We start from the raw sequence: 13,912 nt of genomic DNA on the forward strand, positions 1-13,912 counted from the left end.
GGGAGGTTGTAAAGGGTTATTGCGACGACGGAGGGCAACGATGAGGGCGTCGAGGATGCTCGGGGGGCACATGAGCATCTCGTGGGCGAAGATGGAGAGGTTGAGGGGGGTAGTGGCGACGTTCTCCCTGGCCTCGGCCACGAGCGAGTGGTGGTCGTTGAATAGGTGGGCAACAAAGAGGGGCACGACGCCAACGTCGGTGGGGGAGGGGCACACATCTCTACGTCCTACTTCGACAGGCAACAAACTTCAATTTCGCGACGACGAAGCGCTAACGCAGATATAGAGTGACAAAAGGGCCGCTCAATAACTGCGGCGATGTCAACACCAGCGGTGTCGCTGCCGTCCACCACCACTAACTGAAAAGTTAAAATTATCTTTTTACTTTTTGTTTTCATATTTTCGTTAGTAAAATTAACATCGTTAGGATATATAGATTTAAATATTTCACTTTCGTAACTATAGAAGTCTCAATATAACTTTTTAAAGTATAGACCAATATACTAAATGTAGCTAACTATAAGAGTAATTTATAATTAAACCCTTATAACATGTATAAAAAAAAAGAAACAAACTAATCTAATAAACATACACTATTTTTTTTTATAGTACGAGGTTAAGGGGTGATTAACCTTTTGTAAACAAATATCAACAAACTTATAGGGGCAAATCAAACCTAGTTGAATCTGTTAATATTTTAATACTATTATAGGATGATGACTAATTTTATGTTCACTTTTACCACATTTTTTCATAAATGTTATTCCCTTACATGGGGGTTAGAAAAGAGTTTATTCATCATTCATTTTCTTGAAGACTATTATCCTCAACCTGAAACATTCATTCATTCAGGTAAAGTGCCTCAACAAAAAAAGAAAAAAAAAAAGGTAATAAAAAGAATGACATCCTTTTATCTCTGGTGTGCAACTTGTAGAACTAATAATGTTCCTTGTGGAACACAAATCTGGTGGAGGTCTTGATGCTCATCTCATGACACAATCTTTCCAAGTCTCTTCCCAGAGCTGCTGGTCCACAGTAGAAAACCCCTGCATCCGATTACACCAAAACTATAAGCAAGCTTCAAATCCAGCATCACAATACAAAGCTTTATTTTGCCATTGCAGTGTAAACTGTTACTGATGTTCTTGGTTTTGGATTGCTGTTGGATCATCAAGTGGTTCTCAGTTTGTGAGCCTGCTTAGACCGGTGATTACAAGACACAGCATGAACTGCTGGAACCTTACCTATCCTCTTTCCTCCATGTCTACCAGCCAGTCTAGAGAGGACCCTGGACCAATTTGGCCTGGCAAACTTCGTCCTCACCTAAAACAGCAATCAAGCCATTTACTCAGATGATAATATAGCTTCAAAAACTCAGGTAAAATTTCCTTTTACTTATGGTTTAGGTGGATGCATATCTTCATCGAGTGATGATCGTGTGGTTTCCTTCTGCTAAGAAACTTTGGGCTCAATGGCCTCTTGCTATTAGCTGTGTGAGACAGGAGCAAACCAGGAAGTGAGCACTGGAACTCACCGGAGTCTTGGAGATGATGTCTACGCCACTCTTCATGAAATGGAGGGCTTGTACTGCTCTCACCAGCGCCGATCTCTTATCCCCTTCCTCGAACACACTCGTCAGGTAGTTGTGCATTTCTATCACCCCCTGCAAATGATCACAGATCGATGCACGACCCGAATGAATCCTCCTCCTGTTCGTCGAATCAACCAGAGCTGAAAATGGAGGTTTGCCACTTCACCTGCTTCTTGTTCAACACTGAGACCTCCTTCATGATGTCCCTGAACCACTCGAAGGAGCCCTGCTCTCTCGTGACCCAGTAGAAGTAAGCTTTCTCGGGGCCGCTCCCGGTCCTTCGACCATTGGCATCTCCCACCTGAGAAGACTCTCCGAAGACACCACTCAAGATCGAAACAGGAGACGGAAGTGGAAATGACAGCCTTTACATACATTGTCTTCTGGCGGCGGCGGCCTGCGCAGGCCATTGGCGATGTCTTTGAGGATGCTGATGAATGGCGTCGCACCGATGCCAAGCCCGACGAGCAAGATAATCTTGTACTTTGCGTGGTCCTGAGAAGCTGCGCCGTAGGGGCCATCAATGGATACGTGTGGCAGATCCGGCTTACCGGAGAGCAATGCCTACACATCCAACAAAGAGATCGGATGTCATGATTTGGAACTCCTGCTGCTGCTGTTCCTGCACGAACAATTCCATAGTCAGGTTTGCGTACCTCTTGGAAAAGGCTGTAGATTTGGCAGCTCCAGTCTCCAAGCGATCTTATGTGCAAGCCCAAATGATCATCTTCTGGTGCAGAGGTAAGAGAAAATGGATGCCTGCAATCATGATTTCAGAAGATTAACATGGAGTATTCTTTTAGATCCAGAGAGAATGAACTACATACCATTCAAATCTGGAAATCTCAGGGCACTGAACATATATGTGCATGCCACTGCGAAATGTGAATCCTGCAGGCTTCATCAGCTTCAAAGACAACACCTTCCCAGGGTAGATTGTTGCCTGTGAAGAACAATCGGAGCTTGAGAGAAGTCCTGAGAGAGGGTGAAAGATCAGCTAACATGCGTACCTTTACGACTTCGACATTGTAGATCTCTGATCTTATCGTTCGAAACATTCGCTCCCCGGCGTAGATCAGGACCGGGATCGCAATATACATCCATGTCTACCATGTTCAAGAGATCAAAGTGAATGAATGCCCTGTAGATCAACAATGGGTAGAGCAAGAGATGAGGTACCGTCTTCTCGGTCACATCGTGTGTCAGAAACAGGAACATGGAGTGTATTACGAGCAGCACGTAGACCAGGATCAACAGGTGGTGCGAGTACCAGAAGGCATTGAAGCCCGCCCACCGGCCGATCGGCCTCGGCAACGACGCCGGGCTCCTTCTCGATGGCCGTGTCGCGAGCAAGAACGCAACGATCATGAGGACCACCATGGCGATCCCGGTGGCGCCCTCGGTCGTGAGCACGATCTGCACGTAGGATGGCTGGCGATACTGGAAGCAGTAGGCGATGGTTTGCCGGAAGACCAATCTGTCGGCGTTGGCAATCCTAGGGAAGTCACAGGTGAGGTGTGTGCCGCCATGGAGGATGATGCCGATCACTATCCCACCTGCAACCAGCTATACTAGAAGGAGGAGACTGCAGTCAGAAATCTCAGCACTAATTCCTTATCTTGATGAAGACTTGTTTCATTGCTTAGGAATCAGATCGAAGAAGAGATGCTACATATCAGTTTATGAAGTATATGACAAAAAGACGTGTTCTGTTGATAGTAATTACTACAAACATGTAAAGGGCACCACTGAGATACCTTGTGGAAATTGATGGTGTCATTGAAAGGTACGACCGAGTTGATCCGACGACTTGTGCGAAGCCACGTCATGGTGTTACGGCACACGGGGAGGAGAACGAGGGCCATGTTGAGCTTGAGCGTCTCGGCGGCGCCCTTGGCGGTGCACAAGCAATACCCCATGACGTCAAAGGCCAGCCGGTGGCGGTACTGCACGAATTTCCAAGCGAACAGCGCCATGCAGGCGGCGAGCCAGAGCAGAACCACCCAAGCTCTTCTCCAGTGCGTTCGGAGGAAGAGGTCGATCCGCGACTTGGTCAGGCCGCCGGAAGAGCTCGTCGGCCTCGATGGCGACCAGCCTGTGTGCGCGGAAGTCTTGGCCAAGTTGTCTTCTTGTTTAAGCGACTGCACGCAAGACGCCAAAACTAAAGATTGCAGACTTCTACTGGTATTCACGTAGTGACAGCTTATACGCACCTCGAAAGCTCCATGGCCGGCGTCAAGCTCTTCGACGATCAGCTGCGCACACTCTTCCGCCTCTTCGTGGGACAAGGAGATCTTGTTCATCAGTGCGCTCGACATGATTGCCTGCGATAACAACACGGCAAGCTTCAGCATGGATACGCATGCGAGATAACCGGAGATCATGCAGGCTCCAAAGACCTTCTCGATCTCCTCTACTGTGATCTCCCCTTGCAGGTTGCTCCCGTTCCTGAGAAGACGTGAAGAACAACTCAGGAGATCATATCACCGGAGATGCTCAACGAGGTGCTGTGAAGAGTTTACGTTTCGAGGGCGAATCTAATCTGAGGAAGGAGACAGGGTTCGGTGGAAAGGTGAAGCCTGGGACTTCTCCCGCCCATTGGTTGCGTGAGATCGCTTGCAGCTCCATGACTTCCCATACTATCTGCAAAGAGAAGAGATGGAAGAACAAGGAACGATGAAGTTTCAAGATCACCACAGATCCTAGAAAACATACTGCGTTCATCATGCAGCTCGTCCACCTCCGTCCACCACAACCTTCCGTTCTCGTCCTGTTCGACGAACTCTGTCTCGTTTGCATGGACCGGTAGCAGCCTCGTCTGCCCATTCTCCTGTGGCTCAATTGGAGCAGAGGGGCTGGCACCGACAAAGAGAAATGGAGAGAAGCAAGAGCGTTGGATGTCGAGGTTGCTCCGAGGACAGGAAGGACTAGCTTTGAAGTTGAGCTTGATATCCACGGGCGGACTTTGGACCGGAGAGCGCATGCTATAAAGAGAAGAGAAGCGAGTGCAATGTGGCTCATTCTGGCAATTGACATGCACTTGAAGAGTGGGAGAAAGTTCCTCATCAGCCTCCGAGGAGTGAGAGATTGGAGAAGACCAGGTGTTAACTCTGGTTTGGAGATGCAGCGGAGTGCTGTTGGAGTGAACCAGTATCTCCATCCTTTCAGAATTCACAGGACTCAAGGGAGTGGTAGGAGCAGTATCAGCATTCCAGAACAAAGAACCACCGTCTTCTTTCACGAAGATAGAATGAGACTCTTGGAGTGCTACCATGTTGTCTCCGAAGGTCCTGTGAATGAGAGATCACAAACAGCGGAGAGGCAGATTAGAGCATATGCTAGCATTGGAGTGCATGCTGTGTGTGTGAAAGGATCGAGTGATAATATTGTGAATGGGACTTGCAGTGGTTGTCATTCTAATGGGAAGTAGTTGAAGGGATGGGATTGATTAGGTAGCTTGCTGCATTTTTTCATGAAGTAATAAAAGAAAGGGTTAGGGGTTGACCTGAGAAGATCGAGTTGGTCGAGCTGGTTGAATTGAGATTGGTTTGGTTGATTGGATAGGTGGGAAAACTATTCCTTCTATGGATGTAGTCGGACCAGAGTTGATCTGGCGTCAGGAACAAGTGCATCGCTTGACCCCATCTTTTGCCGGTATAATGCAATCTTGCTGAGCTGCCATCCATTGGTTTCTGCTAGTGCGTGCTTTATACACCCCAACTTGGTTTAGTTGGCAATAATAGAGCGTAACAGGTGATTAAAGCCAAAAAAATGGTACCTACCTGAGAACAGATTTGTCAAGTTAAGAGCAGCATTAATGTCAACTTGGGAATACATCAATGGATTCAAATAACGTAAGCATGCCAATTTTGTATTGTTTGTCCGTGGCTTTCAATTTTGCTTTTTTTTAATCTTAATTAGAATTGCTTGTTAGTCAACATTCAGATACCTTTGCAGTTTGAGCATGCAAGCGTATCTCCTGTATTGAATATTATCAATAGCTCTTGCTGACTGAGAAAAACCTAGATTCGAAAAAAAAAAAGAGAGAATAAATGTTAGCAATTCAATACAACAGAGCAATTCCAATCTTTATTGTCGAACATAATCGGAATAAAAGGCCTGAGGCACACCAAAGGCAGTATTAAAGAAAATATGTTATATCCAACGTTGTTTCAGAACAGGAAGGTCAATCATAAAAAACAAGAGAATGGTGCCCATTTCCAGGCAATCCAAATTCGTCAATCATTTATTACAGACGACATAGAAGGCTGTCTGAAAAAAAAGATGCACGGCATAAAAGCAAATTTCTCAACCTTCAATCTTAACCCGTAAGAGCTGAAGCTCCTGAGATGATCTCTATCAGCTCTGTCGTAATTGAAGCTTGCCGAGTCCTTTGGAGAAGAAACAAGCAAAATACAAGTCAGTTAAATCACTTGTCATTATTATGGTTGTATCTGTGTATGTGCGAGAGAGAGAGAGAGAGAGAGACCTGTTGTATGTCAGTGTAAGACGGTCAAGCATTTCACCAGCATTCCTACTGGAGCTGTCCATGGCTGACATACGTGCTCCCAGCTCACTACAAGCATTTTCCAGGACTGCATTAAATAGAACCTGGACGCAATAAAGCAAATTAACTTCACATACATAAATATGAAATATTAATATTTCACTATTACAAGACGTGCACTTAACATGGTCATGTTTATGAGTGGACTATAAGGAGCTCATTATAGACAAGTTAGAATTGCAGTATCTGCATACAAAATAGTTACAAATTCTCCATAAACTATAAACAGAAGGGAGAACTTCAAAACTACTGAGAAGTCTTACACAAGAAAATTGGAATTCTGCAAGATTCTGCAGCACTTCAGCTTTGGTGTCACCTCCTTCAATTTCATAGAAGTCCAAACTCCCAAGCTTCCCTCCCGCTTCCGACTCTTTCTCCACAGTCTGAATACAATGAGTGTTAAACCACTTGCAGTTCTGAAATATCCCTAGGAGAAGTGACAACTACACGGTCAAATAATTGAAATCACCTCAGGGGAAAGTATTGTTGAAACAGTTGGCAGAAATGACACAACAGACTGGAACTTGTTATAAATAATCCTCAGAGCATCATACTCCATGTTCTTCAAGATATCATCAGCAAGAACAGAAACCTGAAATATTAACAGAAGTCCAAAAGTGAAATGATGCAAATTACAAAGGACATACATGCCAATTTTAACAAATAAAAAAAATATGTCTTTCGAAGGCCGGTGAAAAAATTCCTCAGCCACATGCTTTCAACTTAAAAGTATTTTATAGGGGGCATATGCTCACTACTAAAAGGGTCTGTAATCCCTTACAGCCATAGACTCCTACTGTGCCTTGCCAAGGAAGACTTGGGTACTAAGTAGGATTTGTTTTGATTGACTTTTTTGCTTGCCATTTGACTTTGTTTTTCCGGTCATCTAGACCTGAGAGTTTATTAAAGATAGTTCCAAGTGATATGATTACTGAGTTTGGAAAATTCTAAATCATGTCAACTCAGGCACCTTCACCAACTTCTAAGTACTAGTGATGTCTCTCAAAAGTTTGTCCTAGTTGTATTTTAAGTTAGGAATTCACTAGAAAAAAAATAAAATTTGTCTAGTTATGTATGAACAGCGAAGGTATCAATGATCTTATCTACATCACTTATTTAATGAAGTAACTTATTTGCTAAAATAACTTATGTATTGACTTCTCTGTCTCAGTCTCTTATTTAAGTTCTACACCTTTTAATTCACACATCCTAGTGTTTTATGATCATGGTGCATGCTTATGTATACAGTAGATCCTATTCTTTTCAGGGTAATTCTTTAGCGATATCAACAGTCAGTAAAATGATGCTTCCAGAGCAAATTGTTGCGGTTGCTTATTGGACAATCACCTGTATAACAGTAACAATTATGTTTGTACTTGAGCTCTTAGGTAGCTGTTGAAACATAAAGAACTGTAGTAATTGCTGTCGGAAGAAGTATACAATTCTTTTGTAACCATCCAAAAATAGAATATTCACAATAGCTATCTAAAAGGGACCCCAGAAGTTTCAGTGAGTAACCATATCTTGCATGAACCAGCATGTGGTTTTCTAGACATCAATCTTTCATAGTGGCTGTAAGCAAGCATTAAGAATAACTTTGTTCTTGGGCACCGTGATCAAGAGAAGAGATGAAGCAGTAAGTCTGGCTACATGTTACTTTGCTTTCTTAGGATGAGGGAAACAAATGTAAAATTCATTACCCCTCATCCCTTGCACATGTTTAATCTCTTTTCAGCAGTTTATCCATGAATCTTTTTCATTAACATCACTCTCATAACTCTTTTTTTTAATAAGAAGTTCAATTTTGTCGCTAAAGAAATCAGAACCATACATAGAGCTGACCTGAGTGTAATTGAGAGGATTCTTTTGCAACTCAGTGATGTTCATCTCAATGCTATTTTTTGAGTCACGCACCAATTGAACCTTCCCTTTCTCTCCCAATACGACATATTTAGTTTCCTTTTCTGGACCTGAGGGCAACAACTGCTGAAATTAGAATTTCAACAATTTCTAGCTACTCTGTTGTGGATCATATATGAACGGTACCAGAAGTCAACTTATAGAGAGCCTTGCTGACTTTGACTGATGTGGAGTTGATGCCTCCGCAGAGCCCCTTGTCAGATGTAATAGCCACAATAACATTCTTCTTCACATCCACACCTGAAATGCGACAAGCCATATTGTCAAACTAAGAACAATGGAGATATATACATATAGCAAGCTGACTGAAGGCGGAAGACAAGCTGACCTAGACAAAAAGGAACAAACAGGTAAAAATTCAGAAGGATAGAATACAATGCTTTGAAGGTTGGCCTAATAGCAAAATGCATAATAGGATCAATGGATCATTAAAAAAAAATGAAAACAATGGAAAATATCTACATAAAACAAGCTGAGTGGAAACAAAAGACAAGCTGACCTAGACAAGAAACAAAGAGGTAAAAGTCAAGCATTAAAAGGATAAAATATAATGCTTTGAAAACAATAGAACAAAGCGAATAGTAGAATAACGAGGTAACTAAAAACATGTGAACAAGAAATACTTCATCACAGTATATGCAAATCTCACAAACAAAAAACTTTCCTAACATGCTGTAGCCTTATAGCAGCTTGCATATTCACTACTTAAGAGTAGGTAATTGTACACAATGAACAAAGTAATTCGCTAGATAATCTCTATAGAGAAATTGTAATGCATATTAAATCTCTAACAATTTTAAAAATTATAGGATTACAGTTAATCACTCCTTAACTCTAAAACCATGTCTCAAGAAGTCAATATAAGCATCTAACAAACCACAAACACCAAGCATTATTCATCCTTTGTTGCTTGACTTTTGTTTGGTTGAGGATTACCTCCTACCTGGATGGAAGACTAACACGCTAGCTCCACAAAATCCATTATTCTGTAAACCCTGATACTAAAACTCAACAGATTAATCAAGCACTGATATCAATAAGCTGACCAGGCATGGCATATTCCATTGATTCAAACATCGGTCAGGCAAAGCAGATTCCGTAGATTCAATTATCTGTTGGTATGCATCAGTATTTACCCATCCGACCACTGACCAGTCAGTATTATTTTTTATTTTATTTTTTGGTGACACCAGATGGTCGGATCAGTATATGGCTCTATAAACTGATGTTATATTGGTCCAGTAAATTACATGAAACTGATATCAGAAGGAAATTTGGATCTTTGGCATATTACAAAAGTTTACCTAATGCACTTGTTTTTTTTTCCTCTTTACTACTTAGTTTCTCTGACAAATTTATACAAATATATCTAGATAGCCCAATCTTTTGACTGCACAAAATTGCTAGCCTGATATTAATCCTCCAATCATATCCTGGTGCCCAAAGTAGAACTTAAAACCTCTAAATTTGTAAAAATACAAAAAAATTCTGACAAGACTCTAGGATAAAAATGCACAGCCTTCAATTATTATGTTTGCCTCAGTGTTTCGCGTAATCATTAGTAGGCTTAAAGATACAGCCAACAAATGAAACAACAATCAAAAGGTTAAAAAATGTGCATGTATAAAAACCTTCTAATGAGAAATCGGAAGGGCTCTAGTAAGAGATATTTCTCATAGTTAATCATTCTACAAGCATCTATGCACTAAAAGAATGGAATCTGAAATCATACTTGGGTTATCTCCAAGAAGTGCAGTAAATGGCTGCCAAATCCCACGGGAGTTCTCAGTTCTGACTTGAACAGCTCGAAGCTTTGATGCTGCCACCATTTTCATTGCCTTGGTAATCTTTTGAATGTTCTTAACACTCTTCATCCGATTTCTGACTGCAGAGAGATGAACAAAGCAAAATCACCTTCCAAATGCATTCACCTATTTCTGTTTGCAAAAAGGAAAAGAAAGTGGATTGATAGAGCCTTGTACCTGCTTGAGTAGAAACTGAGCGTGCCCCCATTGGCCCCAACTCACTGCTAATTGACAACCGAGTTAGAAATGTAATGATATAGGCAGGCAATAAAAGTAACAGTCCATGCATTGAACCCGAATCAAACAGCACATGTGCATTACAAATTTGATTAAAAAAGACTCCAAAATTTCAGGAAGATTGCAGTGCATCTGGATGAGTAGGGAAAGAAGTTTGTGATATGATCCATTGCAAAAGGATGAATGAAAAGGTAGCTAGAGGTCTAGCAACTCAAGGATTAAAACATGAATGAGAAGAATTTTCTGAAAAGAGTCTAGAAAATAAAACTTTCGATGATGCAATAATATGTAAGAAAAAATTCTGCCAAGTATAAAAGCTTCTGTCAATGTACTTTCTTTGATGTTTCAGTTGGTCTCTCCACATATAAGCTACTTAACATTATGATGATAAAGTTTGTTGAAAATTGATGTTATCAATTTGCTTATACATTGTTGTCATCATATTTTCTTAAATGAATAAGGTTGTTCATTTTGCCAAGCTTCACTTTGTGGATGCATAATAGCCAATTGATAACGATGTTTTTTTGTGTAAACATAGTACAATTGCTTTGCTTTCATATTATTGTTTGTAAGTATCTTTCATTCAGAAAACACAGAGAGAGTTGGTAAGTATCAGGTTCTTATGGTAAAACTGTTTGGCATTGACCAAATAAAACTCTTCATACAAGGCTTTGGGCCATTAATTTAATTATATCTCTGAGAATTTAACTGTTAATATAAGTCCTAGATAATCTTCCCGAGAAAAAAAGATTATTATTAAACAAGGATAGTTCATCTATCAATGTGGTGTTGAACAATGTGAACGGCTTTAACACAGAACAATTCTTCTTTCACAGTTTCCTATGTTTTACACTAAGGCAGTGTGATGCTACCTTTCAGTGAAAATTTCCATCGCTTCTGTGTATCAAATGTACAACAATCATAAGGAAGATGGCTCAAAACGTAATCACAGTACGATGACGACTTGCATAGCGTTCATTTGGCTGGAACATAACAAAAGATCAGCGCACCGGCTGGTCCCTAAATACGAATCATTCAAGCAAAATAGACAAGGTAATTTTACAATTCCCCATTTATCTTAGTCTATAGGAAAATCTATCCGCGTTATGTTTCCCTCCAAAATGAAGATTGAGTCGGCCTAAGCATCCATTTCTACGATCGATCCGGTAAAACAAAGCCAAAAGAAGGAAGTTCTACTACATCCATGCAACAGAAACCAGCGATCGCCAACAGATCCAGGCAAACCAACTGGAAGTCACCGAGAACCGATCGATGTGCTTACTCAGAGAGAATCGCGGATCGGGCAGCGACGGAGGAGTTGTAGGAGACGGGGGAGAGGAGAAGCCGCCTCCCCTCCCTTCTGAGAGCCGCCATCGCCATCGTCGACCGCCTTAAGAGCTCGTCCCTCCCGAAACCCTAAGAGCGTCTCTGCTCGTCGCTCGGAGAATGCGATTCGAGATTTGGAGAATTAATTTTGCTCGATGACGTCCGTCCTATTTCGTTTTAACGCCAAATAGGTAAGGGATTGAGGAGGACACGGTGAACGCCTCCCGCAATCATGGACGTCCAAGATAAAATGGACGGCGATGCAGTTTTGTCGTTATTAGGCCTTTAATGGGCTTACTTTGATGCCTTAGCGGGCCTAACAGCGGCCTGCTCTCTTCGTCCACGGTAGGCAGGAGGAAATATATTGGATTAATATACACATAGCTCCTAATTCCGATTGTATTTTCCATCTGGAATTTCTGTAAATATATTGGAAGTTATATCTACTTAGGAGATTGAGTTTTAGATATATTAGGAGATTATCTCCTACAGAGGAGAGGATTCCGAGCGTCGGTTGCAAGGATCTCTATATATATGTGCAGACGTCGTGAGTCAACGAAAAGACGGCATCAGCATGGGTTCCATCTTCCTCTTGACCCTCTTCCGAGGTTGCTCACGAAAGCGCAGAAGCAGCGCTCGCGTTGCCGACGATGCGCTTTCGGAGGTCGCCCTTTATCTCGACGACGATATACTTCCGGTGGTCTTCTCCTACCTCCCGGCGAAGGCTTTCTTTCGCCTGCAGCTCGTCGCCAAGCGCTTCCACGAGCTCTCCAAATATCCTCGCTTCCTCCTCGAGCAGGCGGGCCATAATAAGTCCGCATCTGGCTTCTTTCACCGGGACGGCTATGGTCCGTATGGCTTCCTCCTCATCGACCCTTACGCCGGAATCCCCGTCAGCTTCCCGGACTACTTCAATTACAGCGACGAGGTCCTCGCCTCAGCCGGAGGCCTCGTGTTCTATCAGAGGAAGCGGTACTGGGATGATGAGCACGGGAGCTTGTGCGTGTGCAACCCGGCCCGCCGGACATGGCGGACGCTTCCCTCCCCGCCGAGCCAAAAGTTCGGCAAGGAAACGCGCGTCAGCGTCGCCGTGAAATTTGTCTACGACGGCGATGACATGGCGGAGGACTACAAGCTGATCTGCCTCACTGAAGCCACCGACTGCATCTTGTTTCAGCACTGCGGCGTGTATGACTCGGCCGCCAATGCGTGGACGACGGACGAGGAGATCGACTTCGGGCCGAGGGAGTTAGAGTACGACCACCCGGTGGTCTGCGGTGAGACGGTGTACTGGGCGTCCGACTGCGTCAGCTACGTGAGAATGCCCGACCCCTACGTCGTCGCTTTCGACACGACGACGAAGTGCACGGAGATCATCCCGGTGCCGGAGGGAGCCGTCGTCGACTCCGACGAAGACACGATCAAGGTGGGGATGTGGGACGAGAGACTGCCATGCCTGATCCATTATAGCGTGAATGCTGCCACCTTCACCCTGTGGATGCTAAGAAGGAAGAACGAAGGCTCGCCGCAGTGGGTGAAGTCGCACGAGATAAGCTCGATCCCTTACGCGCGATCCTTCGTGCTGAGCCATGGCTCGACGGGGATGCTACTGGTTTACAGCGACGGGTACAACGCGTACAGTTACAGCTTCAAGGACGGGGAGTCGCAGCAGATAGGAAGCTCGTCCCGCTTCTTCAGCAAGTTCATTCCCTACGCTAATACGCTTCGGCCATGCGGCAAACAGGAGGTGTTCTTAGAAGACCTGAGAAGACCTCTTCTTCCTTCTTTGCTTCCATGGGTTTTCTGATGCAAGAACAAAGAGAAAGATAGTCTTACTCTCCCACATACGATCCAATTCTCTTACAGTGTTATATACTTTTAGTGTTAATAGCTGCATTATAATGAAAAATAACGATCATTATTTGGCAAATTAGCATCATATATATTACTGAAAATAACATCCGAGCATGATGTGTATCATAACATTTAAGTTACAGCATCATCATCATCATCATAAAGCATCATATATCACTAAATGCTCTCTTTCTTCTTCTTTCTTTTTTATCATCATCCTCTTCCTCCTCCTTCTAATTAGAAGTTACTAATAGGGTCGAAAAGAATGATGGGAAACAACATCAACATAATTAAGATTTCGACAAATGAAATAAAGAGGTATAGAAATAAAGATATGTTTGGTAATTGAAGGATTATAAATAATAAAATTATATTTATTATTTTTTATAAATATCTCAAATAGTAAGGAAATTGCAAATGGCAAGATGAAGGTTGCCAATAGCAAACTTATCATTTTTTAAAATTTTAATATTCCTAATATATACTTTTCTTTTTCTTCGTACGAGTAATATCGTAAGGGCATCGTAAAACGTCAAACGATATCGAGCGATAAGAGAGTGGAAGTAACGTTAAGGAGTTATGAGAAACACAAAAAATAAAATTAATAATAGA

At 42.6% G+C, this 13,912-nt stretch overlaps 3 protein-coding genes across 5 annotated transcripts; 1 reads left to right on the forward strand and 2 right to left on the reverse strand.

The window, feature by feature from the left end:
- Positions 1-809: 809 nt before the first annotated feature.
- Positions 810-4,927, reverse strand: LOC135648562 (respiratory burst oxidase homolog protein F-like). 2 transcript variants are annotated; one of them, XM_065166341.1, is made up of 14 exons: positions 4,307-4,927; positions 4,114-4,234; positions 3,991-4,039; positions 3,805-3,915; positions 3,349-3,732; positions 2,771-3,157; positions 2,602-2,697; positions 2,419-2,534; positions 2,248-2,350; positions 1,967-2,155; positions 1,758-1,892; positions 1,535-1,663; positions 1,245-1,323; positions 810-1,046 (listed from the first exon to the last, which is right to left on the reverse strand). In XM_065166341.1, exons 1-14 carry the CDS (start codon positions 4,863-4,865, stop codon positions 937-939), a joined length of 2,568 nt encoding a protein of 855 aa, XP_065022413.1. In that variant the 5' UTR covers positions 4,866-4,927; the 3' UTR covers positions 810-936. The 2 variants fall into 2 exon arrangements, with proteins under 2 accessions (XP_065022413.1, XP_065022412.1); XM_065166340.1 differs by having other exon boundaries at positions 830-1,046; positions 4,114-4,927.
- Positions 4,928-5,653: 726 nt separating this feature from the next.
- Positions 5,654-11,611, reverse strand: LOC103997147 (ATP synthase subunit gamma, mitochondrial). 2 transcript variants are annotated; one of them, XM_009418294.3, is made up of 9 exons: positions 11,403-11,611; positions 10,061-10,104; positions 9,811-9,963; positions 8,205-8,318; positions 8,001-8,128; positions 6,628-6,750; positions 6,422-6,541; positions 6,081-6,202; positions 5,654-5,982 (listed from the first exon to the last, which is right to left on the reverse strand). In XM_009418294.3, the coding sequence occupies exons 1-9, from the start codon at positions 11,498-11,500 to the stop codon at positions 5,913-5,915; spliced, it is 972 nt and encodes a 323-aa protein (XP_009416569.2). In that variant the 5' UTR covers positions 11,501-11,611; the 3' UTR covers positions 5,654-5,912. The 2 variants fall into 2 exon arrangements, with proteins under 2 accessions (XP_009416569.2, XP_009416568.2); XM_009418293.3 differs by having other exon boundaries at positions 10,061-10,107; positions 11,403-11,610.
- Positions 11,612-12,020: 409 nt separating this feature from the next.
- Positions 12,021-13,253, forward strand: LOC135649995 (uncharacterized). The gene has a single exon (XM_065169019.1). It carries the CDS (start codon positions 12,021-12,023, stop codon positions 13,251-13,253), a length of 1,233 nt encoding a protein of 410 aa, XP_065025091.1.
- Positions 13,254-13,912: the final 659 nt, after the last annotated feature.

Source organism: Musa acuminata, chromosome BXJ3-9 (assembly GCF_036884655.1).
Source record: "Musa acuminata AAA Group cultivar baxijiao chromosome BXJ3-9, Cavendish_Baxijiao_AAA, whole genome shotgun sequence".
Lineage (NCBI taxonomy): Eukaryota > Viridiplantae > Streptophyta > Magnoliopsida > Zingiberales > Musaceae > Musa > Musa acuminata.

What these genes read in the sequence shown, in the direction of transcription:
- LOC135648562 (XM_065166340.1), bottom strand. Translation starts at nt 4,865, where the DNA reads ATGGTAGCACTCCAAGAGTCTCATTCTATCTTCGTGAAAGAAGACGGT. An exon ending in ATTAGATTCGCCCTCGAAAC is followed by an intron (nt 4,040 to 4,113) that starts GTAAACTCTTCA and finishes ACGTCTTCTCAG; the next exon opens with GAACGGGAGCAACCTGCAAG. An exon ending in CAGTAGAGGAGATCGAGAAG is followed by an intron (nt 3,916 to 3,990) that starts GTCTTTGGAGCC and finishes TTGTTATCGCAG; the next exon opens with GCAATCATGTCGAGCGCACT.
- LOC103997147 (XM_009418293.3), bottom strand. Translation starts at nt 11,500, where the DNA reads ATGGCGATGGCGGCTCTCAGAAGGGAGGGGAGGCGGCTTCTCCTCTCC. An exon ending in CGATCCGCGATTCTCTCTGA is followed by an intron (nt 10,108 to 11,402) that starts GTAAGCACATCG and finishes GTTGTCAATTAG; the next exon opens with CAGTGAGTTGGGGCCAATGG. An exon ending in CAACAATACTTTCCCCTGAG is followed by an intron (nt 6,542 to 6,627) that starts GTGATTTCAATT and finishes CATTGTATTCAG; the next exon opens with ACTGTGGAGAAAGAGTCGGA.
- LOC135649995 (XM_065169019.1), top strand. Translation starts at nt 12,021, where the DNA reads ATGGGTTCCATCTTCCTCTTGACCCTCTTCCGAGGTTGCTCACGAAAG.